Here is a 12,211-nt window from a genome sequence, read left to right as displayed (position 1 = left end):
CACATAAATGAATTTTTTTATTTTTTATTTTTTAATGCTTTTTGAAATTTTTTAGATTTTTTAATTTTTTTTAACAAAATCAAAATAATGAAAGAATCAAAAATAAGTCAAAATAAAAGAAAAATAAATCAAATCGAAATTTAACAAATCAAAAAGTAGAGAAAAATAAAACCTTAGGCAATCAATTTAATGTGGTAAATGAAGAAATTAAATTTTTAATGTGACAAAAGTAAATCAAAAGGGTTAATAAATTGAAATTTTAATGGGCCATAGGCCACATTAAAATCTTTAATGTGAAAGCGCAAATCCTCTTTTGATCTAATTCTTTTAGGAATTTTAAAGTCACATAAATGAAATTTTTTAATTTTTAGATTTTTTAATCCTTTTTGAAATTTTTTAGATTTTTAATTTTTTTTAAACAAAATCAAAATAATGAAAGAATAAAAAAAATGAAAATAAAGGAAAAATAAATCAAATCGAAATTTAACAAATCAAAAAGTAAAGAAAAATAAAATTGAATTAATTGAAAATTTTAAGAAACCTAAACTAAACTAAAGTAAATAAGAGAAATTCAAAACAAAACAAAAAAACTTAAACCTAATGCATAACATAAAGACACAAAATAAAATCAAAAAAAATCGAATGTTTGTTGTGTTGAGTATGCAGGTTTGGGCCGACGGTAGAGGAAGACAGAGCTTCGAGGGAGAGGAGCTGCAGGATGAGCAGAAGGCGAAGAATGGACAGCGTAGGGAGACAGAGATATGCAGGTCGAAGGAGAAGGCAGAGGTAAAAATGTAGGCAGGGATGAGGAGAAAGGCAATGCGCAGGTTTGCAAGGAGGAGGGTTTGGGCAGAGGAAAAAGAAATTCGTGGGAGGAAAAGGAGGAAGGGACGAGGAGCGAGGAGCGACGAGGGAGCTTGTTTGTTGGTCAAAGCAGAGGGAGGAATAGCAATGAAAGGGCTAGATGCGAGTTAGGGCAGCCGGCAAGGAAGAATGGGAAAGCTAGCAGCAACGAAAAGGAGGGCTGCAAACAGGCGGCGAGGGGATAGAGTAAACAAGGAGCCACAGATGAAATGAAACTCGAGGAAGGAGCTGCGAGTGAGGGTGAAATGCAAAGGAAGAAAACGCAGGTACAACAGCGAGGGAGTGGAGGAGAGGAAAGTCGAAAAAAGTGGGAAGAAACAGAAAAACGCAGACAGAGAAAGGAATAAACCCAAAAACGCAGGCAGAGAGGATCAAGAATTTTCCAGAAAGGAGAAAACGCAACAGCAGACAGGAGAAAAATGGTGGCCAAAAACCTAAGAAAATTTCCCAAAAAATTATGATTAAAATGATATATTCTTCTACTTAAAATTTTCTTTCAAAAAACTTATGAAATCCTCAGAGAATTTGAAACCTTTCAAACTGTAAAATCTTTTGAATAATGTCCCTACAAAATGGTATTGAGGCCAGATCTTGCCCTCCAGGGCCTAGATTTGGCTTCAAATCAAACTTCTCTTTCAGATCTGCAACCTGTACCTGCAAAAAACGAAAACAAAAAACACCCAAAACCCAGATATACAAAAATAAATAAAACCCCAGAAACCCAAGTCAGAAAACCAAAAAAATTACAGATCTATGCACAAGAATGGTAGATCTATCAGATCTGAGGAGTATGAGTCCAACTCCACTCCTAGATCTGATAATCTAAGGCTCTTAACAGCGAAATCTATCAATTTTCCACACAAAAAATAAATTTTTAAATTTTAAAGGAGGTGCTAACTTGAAACCCTTTATGTATCACCAATAAAATCTTATGATAAGCCCGGAGCTAATTTAGCTGGGCTCTTCAAAAAACACGGATCGGGAGTTGGTTGGTCCAACTGAAAACTTCCCCTAATGCCCGAGGATCTAAAAAATCAAGATTTCCCTGCAAAACTCAATCCAACCATCAAAATAGAGCGAGAAAATAATAATAAAATTCAGACAAATAGAGATACCTGTTATTACATTCAAAATTTAAATTATCATTTAAACCCTAGCAACTAAGCAAGATACTTGTACTCAAATCACTCTTCAGAAGCTATCATCAGTGAATTTTGAAAAAATTATACATGAAAACAACACATCTTACAGTATTCCCATGAAGAGTAACACCAACAGAATTTAACCCCAAAGTCTTTCTTTATTATCCAGAAAAAAGATTACACGAGCTTTTTGCTTAGCACACGACTCAGAGATCGGATGGATCAACCAACAAATGACCTCCTATTTAAAGATAAATCCTCCAACGGCTAGTTCAAATGATCCTCGTCAAAGCAATCTCAACCGTTGATGAAGATTGAAATTTCTTTTAATCTCATCTGTCGAAATATTTAAATATTTGGGGAAAATCGAATTTTTTTATTAAATGCATTTTAATTAACTCAAAAATAAAAATTTTGAGTTAATTTCCCCAAAAATTTGACTTTGACTTAATCCCTAGGGATCAAAGGTTTAAAATTTGGCAAAATCATTAATTTACTTTAGTCCCAGGACCTTTTAAAATTTAATTTTTTAGGACCGATGAATTTTTCCTTTGGAGAATTTAAATTTACTTAAGGCTTAAAATTAATTAAATTTCTGACTTAGGATTTTAATTAATTTTTTGGCCAGAAAATTTAGTTAATTAACCTATGACGGACTAAATTATTTTTCCAACCCTCGAGACACTTTACATCATGATCTTCATATTTTTTACGTCGTAAGGGGGAAAACCCATTTGTAATAGACCCTCACAAAATACTCATTTTTGCGACACAAATATAATCTAGTAGACCAAGCAATTTGTAATAAAATAACTTAACCAAATAGTAGGATTATTCCCAAATCACTTTTACATAGACTCGATCTCGAACATTAGGACTCGCCTAAGATCCTAGCGACAAAATACATTCCAGCTTTGGGGTAAGACTAGAGGAAAACTCTGCCAACCATTCGAGAATGGATCGGTGAGACAAAAGCCTCCCAGAACGTAGATCGTCGCTAGAAAAGTAGGTCTACCTAGGTCGTTACATACATGACACAGATCTACTGAAATTATTTACATCATATACATGCAGAATGAGTTTACATTATAACATCTTGGAAATCAGGCTGATGATGATCGTTGAACAGCACGGACACATCGATTAGGCGCTATCCCTTTTGCGAAAAAAGGGGGTGTACTGCTATGGGTTGTTGACACGTAGTGGCCAACAGGGTCATGATCCACTTCTTTAACTTATTTTCCCTTAGATTCTCGTGACTTATTTGGACCCTTATCAAACCCTGGAATCTCCAGCTTCCCCGACACCTTTCTACATTTCTCCAATATTTTCAACCAAAGTCTGAGCAGCCTTTAAATCATTCAGCTCAGTGCACCTTAGCTCATAAGAAGTATCAGCTCCATATGCATCAACATAATAAATCAAAAGAGACTTTTCCGGAGGTTTAACATCTTGAGGCAAACTCTTCACAATATCATTAAATCTCTTATTAAATTCTTCCATTGTCTCATTCTCACTCTTCTTAATATGGCTAATAGCATTGAGCAAATGCCTTTCTTCTCTTTTGTCTCCATACTTCTCATTAAAGGCATTGATGATAGACCTCAAAGAATCAAAAGAGTTAGCAAGAAACTCTGTGAACCAATCAAGAGCATCCTCATCTAAAGAGAGGACAAAGAGTCTCATCTTAACATCCTCATGGTTAGCATTATTACACCACTTGCTCACACAAAGGTTGAAGTGTGAAAATTTCTAATACGAAATTCTACTGTAGCAACTGATTTATTTCACCTACTTATTTCTCACAATAAGTAATTTACGAAAAACCCTTCTGTAAATATTAAAATAAATTCTACTGCAGTTATCACATAATTAAATAGAGAAAATAGCAGTGATATACAAGCACAAGAACCAATCGCATCAACACAGTTGTTTTTGGACGATTGTCCCCGAAAAAACCCAATGTGGGAAAACCGATGTAGTAGATGAGGGTTTTATTAATCTTCAGCAACAATCGCTTTACAAAGAATGATTTTATAGAGAAATTGAGACACTATTGAGAGAAAACACCTAAGACCAATGTTACTTGGGAGCGGGAGCGAAAGCGGGGAGCGGGAGCGAAAACGGGAGCGGGAGCGACATTTTCAGAAGCTCCCGGTTTGGGAGCGAATCCTGGAGCGACTTTTTAAAAATATATAAATATTTTTTATTTTTTTATTTTTGATACATATATGTCAACAAAAACATGTAGAATGATGAATTAGATATAAAAAACATAAAAAAAAACATAGATTGATCATTGAACCATATCACATCAATCATCTAGAAGTTATAATCTTCATCAACCATGTCCACAAGTTAGTAAAATACATATTACAACTGCAACATATTGAGTCTCGTGAATCATGATTCATCAAATTCAATCTTAAAGTTTCAACTTCAAGCTTTCAAAATTGAAAATTCAATATATAACATTTATCATCATTGATCACCAAAGTTGTACTCGTAAGCTAAGTTTAACCATTACAAGAAATAATATCTTAGATATTTCTAAGTCCTAACTTCTAACTGTTAACATGAAATGAAATGTTATAAAATGAAACATGAATAATGAAATGAAATGAAACAACTTTAGTCTTTCACGAAGCATCATATTCATAATTCACAATCATTACCAATGAATTATAATTGCCAACTTCAAACTTCAAATTTTCATTGTAACAGTCATATATTGTTTACAAAAAATATCATTATGATATGAAAGAGTCAAGAGTCAAGAGTCAAGGACTCAAGACTCAACAGTTATGAAAACTAATAGAAACTAGAAAAGACAAGTAAACTGTAAATCTACATGTGGCCCTAGCCACGAGAGTCTCCAGGAGTATAAGCAAGTCGTGGTGGTCTTCTAGGAGTCCCCCGCACAGACCGACGACCAGAACTAGAAGACACATGCCCTCCACGTGAGGGTGTAGATGGAGGTGGCGACAGCAAAGGAACAAGACTCAGAACTCGAGCACTGCTACTGGATGGTGGAGGTGGCATGGCTGCTGCAGCTGCTTCATCTTCATCCCTTATAAGTTCCTCTTCCAGTTCTTCAAGATGTATAGTGCCATCCTCCAAATTGTCATCCTCTGGGTGATTGTCCCAAATTTTATATGTGGGATCCTCATAAGCCCGATCACAGTAAGGACTCAACAACCTCAAGTTGCAATGCACATAAACCAAGCTTTCTGCTCGGTTTTCATTGAGTCTATTTCTTTTCACATTATGTATGAAGCTGTAGGTGCTCCAACACCTCTCTGCAGAAGAAGTATTTACAACCTGTGATAGAACTTTTTTTGCCAATTTTGGCAAAAGTCCCTGGCCGCCATATGTTTCCCACCATGTGAGAGAATCAAATCTGTCTCTGTCTTCCATTGCATGGAAGTTACCAAACAAACCAGTGCCACTGAAGTATTTGCCTATTTCAAGGCGCACAGCTGCACATTCCTCCCTGTCAGGTATCAACTTTTCTAATGCTTGCAAATATCCACTAGTTACCTCTGCATCTAAATGGGGTTTGGTCCTAATCCCACCCCCTGGTGCAGGTTGGCCCAACCAAGATGTAGAGTAGTATTTTGGCGTAAGGATATACGCCAAGCAATGTAGTGGAAGATTAAGTCTATTCCACCGTTCACACACACAATCGTGAATCAGTTTGTACAAGTCGGGATCTTTGTTATGAACAATATCTTTTATTTGCCCCAACATGGTATCCATCTACTCATACACCTCGCCAATCACTGGTTTGTCTGTATCTGCAAACCGAATCATGTGATAAATGGGCTTGGTGAAATCCAATACTTGCCTCACACTTGTCCAAAACTGACCATCAAGAGCGGCCTCCTCTTCCTAGAGAAGTTCTGACACCCTGGAGACCCTTCACCCACCTCTGCGTCACTCTGCGTGAGGACTGTGTCTCCAATGGTGTTGTCTGCCTGCTCTTCCCTTTGCGTTGTCTCTCGAATGCCCTGCATCACCTCCTCCTCAGTCACTGATTGCTGCTAATGCCCTCCTCTTCCTCCACCCTGCAACTCTCCCTCTAAAATCGAACTCCTTCTCCTTGAGAATCGATTTCCCTCGGGGTACTGAGTATTTGCCCGGTGTATCTCCAAATGACTCTCAAGTCTTCTCTTATACTTTTCTTGTTGATGAATCAACGGCTGAGATTAAGTCTCTAATCAACAACTAAGATTAAAAAAGACTTGATCCTCGTCTCTTAGAAGCTTCTCACCCACATCTTTATTAATACCCATTAATGTTTTTATTTTCCTAAGTTTAGACTTAGGAACCTATTAAAAATATTAATTATTTTAATAACTCCTCATCCGGGTGGAATTTCTCCAAATGATTTCTGGGTCTTGGAGATCTCATGTGTTCTAGTCCCTCCACAAAATTTCGGAGCTAGAGCACATTCGATGCTACCCAAAATCAACATGGAGCTCATAAGGTGAGTCTTGGCACTAATGGCATTGTTACCTTGGAATGAAGGCAAATTCTCGATGGCTTTATTGAGAATATTATTCAGATAGCCATTAATAGCAAAGTTACAAGGAGCAAACAAACCATCCATGATTTCTTACTTAGCTTGACCTTGAAAAAAGCAAATGGATATCAGAATTAGCTTCCTTCCCAAGATTAACAAGAAGTCTACAAGAAGAGAGCCTATTTAATCTCACTCTAAAAACCTTTTCAGGATCAAGAGTGGGGCTAACCAAGCTACTTGGATTCCTCCTAGTAGAAACTCTTGCAGAAAATGAACCAAGTGGAGTCACCACTTGAACAGGAATCTAACTCTAAAAATCCAAAATGCAAAACCGAAAGTTAGTCATATTCCAGATTAAAGAGGACTTATCCTTGGCAACGGCGCCAAAAAGATGTTGTCTTCACAAATTGCACACCCAAGAATGTGGGAAAAATCCTCAACCCCACAAGGTGTGTAATTTGTGAAGACAACACCCACCAAGGTTCAAATCCCACTTGTAACATGTTTACCCCTCATGGGCCAACTAGGGCTAGTAAGGTACCAGCTACCTCACTCTTACTTTACTACTTGAGGATGTGACGAGATGTTTGAACTTTGCAAACATTCGTCAATTGGGTTTAGCTTGGGTTGTTAAAAGAAGTTTTAGCCCTTCTACCCAAGTTCAAATCTTACTTGTGACATGTTTGCCCCTTCTAGGCCACCTAGGGTTAGCAAGGTATCAGAAATCGCACTCTCTTAATTACTTTAAGGGTGGGCAAGATGTTTCCAAATATTTCAGCCCAAGGGATTAGCTCAACAGGCGGTCATCAACGTTGTTGGGTATTTGGCTAATTTTGTGCTGGCAGGTGCCCAATTTGAATCCCCTAGGGTGAGGTGCACTAGTCTACGCCACCGAGTTTATTAGGGATGCCATCCAAATGTGGGGAAGCATCCCTTAGTTTTCCCTGCAAGGTTTTCTTTGTAAAGAAAAAATAAGGGTATGCATCTATGGCTCCTTCCTCTTGACCATAATTAACTGCAGTAAAAAATTGAAAATGATAAATTCACCATGGTTGATTGCAGCAAACAGTAGTTAAGAAAAGACCATGATTGTACTGAGTAGCGAGGTGCACTATACAGCTCAGTGTGGGGGATATCTCCATGTGTGTGTTCGCTATAAAACCAAAATGATTAAAAAAAGAAAAAAGAAATCAACATCCAACATCTAATGTCAAAAAAGAGGAGCCAACCCTTTATTTCTTTTAATTAATTATCATAACATTAAAATGTAAGCATCAGAATACAGCATTAGAGAAGGTCAACCAGAAAACCACCGACCTTATTTGCGTAATGTATGAGTTTATCCATCTGCTTGAACCATGTATTTGCATTTTCATATGCAAAATCTTCCCCCATTGTCCACATGATATGATTTGTACGAAATTGTTTGGCCTGCAAATTCAGATCTCATTAATCATGGACTATGAGAAATTTTTAATTTCAGTAACTTGTCTAGTAGGGCTAACAACTTGGATTTTGATTCAAACCTGCTCTTCAGCAAGCTGAACAAAACGATCAATCTGTTGCTCAACATTATAATCATAAAGAAACGGATCGTCCTGCATCACAGAGGAGTTTTGGTAATGAACATCATGATCTAGCTCTCTAAAACATGAGCAGGCAGGGATACGCAGAAAAGGTCACCTGGATAGTTGTTTCTGTAGTTTTAATGTCATATCGAAATTCAGAGGGAGGGTCATAATGGTGTGCAAGAATTCCAGTGAAAACCTGGAAATCAAATACTTCATGAAATCAGATATATTATAAGTTTTAGGAGAACAATCATGTGCTTTGCATCAATAGATCACAAAAATTCTTGTGCATTCTATTCTGTAAAAGAAATATATAAAAGAAGCAAAATAGCTATTCAAAATAAATTTAATATGAACATTGAAGACAAAAGATAACCACACCACTACTTCTGGAAATCTTAACATCTTCACAAAACACTAAATAGTTCCCACCTGTGCAGAAGACCCAAGTGACTTAGAACCACGCCAAATCATCTCCATAGTACGATCTTCTCTCCTTTTGGCAATGTCTTGATAGTCAGCCCTCGCAAAGAACAATGCTTCAAATCCAACCTGTAACTTAATCCCCGTAAGGTGATGATACAATTGACAATCTTGCTTTTCGAAAACTGTATAAATTTAAGGTTTATCAATAACCAATACCAAAAAAAATCAGCAATTGATAAACATTTTGTTTCACTGGAAAAATTATATTATAATACTACTGATTCACCAAAACAGGGGATAATTACATCATCCAAAACCTGAGAGATCTAATATCTCTGAAATCCATGATTTCCTAGAATAGACCCCTGAAGACCTTACAATATTTTACATATAGATGGTAAACCCAAATGCCTGGATGTTCAGAATCATCCAAAATAGAACCAGCATGCTGATTTCTAAAGATGATCAACTGATTTTTCTACCAGCCCTGCTGGATTACTTAAAAGTTAAAACTAATACCAGAAATAACAAAATTCTGAGTGAACCTGAAATTTACGCCATGCATGCTTATCTGGAGTTCAGTGACACACTAGGGTGGCATGGGGTAGTTTCCTGCTGCCTTCTGTTCATTGTTGCCTCTGGGAGGGGTCTGACGTGCCTTCTCCATCATTGAGAAGGGCAGCTTTCATGCTACACACATCTTCCGGGATCTGTCTGTTGCACAAACTATCCAAACCCTGGTCTATTGCAATCTTTTGCAGACAGATGCTGAGTAGCAATGTTTCATTCCTTGCACTCAAATTCACTTCCATAATCTGCTGTGATGCCAAATATCCATGCATTTCTACAGTTCTCCCAAAAATATCAAACTTCAAATCTAGGTTCTGTAGTACCTCTATCACTCTGTGCAACTGAGTTACTGTGTCTCTTCTTTTCACTTTGCCCATCATTTATAATTTTGAGTTGATGACTAAGTCTACACAACCCTAATCACTCATTGAGATCAACAGTTAAGATTAAATCCCAATCTCATTAGCGATCAACAATGGAGATTTATCTAAATCACTAGTATAATTAAATCACTTTATTAAACTTTTCATAACTTAAAATTAAAAGGCTCTTCACTTTAATAAAGTAAATTACAAAATATAAAGGACTTCAGATGGATTCATGCGCGTTTGACACAAAATCTGTGCAGAAGTTCCTATCCAAGTTATAAACATCAACAAGCCCATGGCTAAGGGGAAGTTCGAGATGTTGAGGGAGAGACTTGGGCTGGTGGAGAACACTTTTCTCACAAAGAGGAAGTGGGAGAGTTTTACCTAGTTGCTTGGTTACTAATCTCCTACAGTTGGTGAGGCTAGCATACACAGCAGATCCTTGATGATGCAGCAGAGTGATGGCACGGTGCTAGTCTATTGTGAAAGGTGTGTCACAATGATATAGAGAGTGAGAGAGTGAAGGCACCAGACTCATCCTTATCCCAAATCTAGAACAATGTTCAAATCTATGTTGCACGAAACTTATAGGAACCCAGCGTTTTGGGCCATACCCATACCCGAAACTTTGAAACTCGACGGAAACTCGACCACCATGTAATCATTTATGAGAGTTAATATAGACTTGGTTTTCCTTCTAAATTGTCATCTATGGGTCTTATTCCCTTTCTTCTTGAAAGATAATGTGTTATTCACTTATTTCTATATATATATATATGGGTCTTATTCCCTTTTTATTCTTGCAAGACAATGTGTTATTCACTTATTTATACATTTCTTTATATATAGATATGTGTGTGTGTGTGTGTGTGTGTTATTCACTTATTTATACATTTCTTTATATATATATATATATATATATATATATGGGTCTTATTCCTTTTTTTTCTTGCAAGATAATGTGTTATTCACTTATTTATACATTTCTTTATATGTGTGTGTGTGTGTATGTGTGTTGAAGAATATAATTAGCTTCCGACTTCATAATTGTACTTATCAAAAAGAAAAATTATTATTAAAGAAAATGACTTATTAAAGCATGGGTTTCATGCTTGGGTCAATGTTTTCTAGGTCAAATCCTCCATTGAAGTCTTCTAGGTTTTATCTTGAGTCATTAGAGTCATTGTCATTTTTATCAGACCCTTCTTGGGCTTTTGTATCATGTAAAAAGATTTATTTTTGAGTCAAAATGGCCATTTGTCACCTCCACGCCAAGTCAGCCCTGCCCTCATCAAGTCGCCTTGGGTTAGGGCAATTCAACCTCACAAGAAGCCTGAGCAACTTACTTCATTTGGAGAGCATTCACTCAACAAGTTCGATCTTCAAGGAAGAGAAGCAGAAAAAGAGCAAAGTAGCCGGAGAAGGACGAAGTTTGCTGGGAAGACCTAAATCATTATTTATGGGCTATCTATCTCTCACACGTGCAAAGTTTTGGGCAATTGCTGGGGCCGAAAATCTATGTTTACTGCAGGTCCAAAATTTTGTTGTTGGGATCGAAGTGTTGCTGCTAGGGGGCTGAAATTTTGAACTGAAGTTGTTGCTGGGGAACTGTCACTTCGAGTATTTTGTGAAGATCCTCTATTGAAGGGAAGGGTTGACTTGGTGGTGGAAGGAGGTTTTTTTCTAGGTCTAAGAAGTCTAGAAGTGTCTCACCTTGATGTGAATCTACTGAAGAAAGAATTCTTGACTGGGTTTTACCCTGGCTATGTGCCTACAACTTGTGTCTCTTGTTCTTGTGATCTTCATATACATATAATTTGGTAATTGCTTGATGAAAGATAAACTAATTAAGAAGTAAAAGAAGCCAACATAATTCACAAGTAATTATCAAGAAAGAGGAATCAAACCCTAATTCCTATAAGCATTGATTTCTCAACATGGTATCAGAGCTAAGGTCAAAGAAGGTTGAAGATCACTTTGTTGGCAATTACTTGAAGAAAGGAAAAGCAATTTTGGAAGAAAAGGTTACTCCCTCTATGGCAAGTTACTTGAATATGGGAATCAATATCGTGAGAATTGCAGGAAGTTGGATTGGAAGGATAATCTACAATCTATTTAGGAGACTCAAGAGTGAAGAATTTTTTTTTGCTACACTTACAGGTACTCTTGATGATCACAACACATGGATCATTGATAGTGGAGCATTAAGACATATGACAGGAGAAAGTGGACAAATTCATACTCTATCAAGGGAACCATCATCTCATGCAGTGGAGCTAGGAGACAACAACAGTTATGCAGTCAAAGGCCTTGGATCTACACCATTGAAGCTGGAAAGTGGAGCAAAGCTACACCTCAACAACATACTCTATGTCCCAAGTTTGAAAAAGAATTTACTTTCCATTTCTTGTTTAGAAGATAAAGGAGATAGGGTTTCCTTTGTAGATGGTAAAGCTTTGGTTTGGGGAAAGGATTCAAGTATTGAAAAGGCAAAGATTATTGAAGTTTGTGAAGGAAGACTATATAGAGTTATAACACCATCTCCTCAAGCCCTAGTTCACATGGAGATCAATCCTATCGAACTTTGGCATATAAGATATGGGCATATTCATTACAAGATAATACCCTCACTTAGTCAAATGGTAAAGGGCATCCCCAACATCAAGGAAGATCATGAAGGAGTATGCAAGGGATGTTCTTTGGGAAAGAATACAAGGAAACCTTTTACAAGCAGTAATACAAGGA

The 12,211-nt window shown here is 36.9% G+C and overlaps 1 protein-coding gene across 4 annotated transcripts in view; it reads right to left on the bottom strand.

Annotated features, from left to right (window-relative positions):
• Window positions 1-12,211, bottom strand: part of LOC149225757 (alpha-mannosidase-like) — a 535,348-nt gene that overhangs the window by 504,136 nt on the left and 19,001 nt on the right. For all 4 annotated transcript variants that reach the window (XR_016247700.1, XM_089377304.1, XM_089377305.1 and 1 more), the window contains exons 5-8: window positions 8,535-8,654; window positions 8,215-8,298; window positions 8,058-8,129; window positions 7,849-7,962 (exon numbers count right to left, since the gene is read on the bottom strand). Coding sequence is in view for 3 of the 4 variants with exons in the window: in XM_089377304.1 (XP_089233430.1) it covers window positions 7,849-7,962; window positions 8,058-8,129; window positions 8,215-8,298; window positions 8,535-8,654 (390 nt within the window). In the remaining variant the exon portion in view is untranslated. The remainder of the gene's footprint in view (window positions 1-7,848; window positions 7,963-8,057; window positions 8,130-8,214; window positions 8,299-8,534; window positions 8,655-12,211) is intronic.

The sequence above is a fragment of the Pinus tabuliformis genome, chromosome J (assembly GCF_031772625.1).
Source record: "Pinus tabuliformis cultivar Carrire ecotype Pingquan chromosome J, CPIR1, whole genome shotgun sequence".
NCBI classification, from domain to species: Eukaryota; Viridiplantae; Streptophyta; class Pinopsida; order Pinales; family Pinaceae; genus Pinus; species Pinus tabuliformis.
This window is presented reverse-complemented; position numbering and strand designations above follow the sequence as displayed.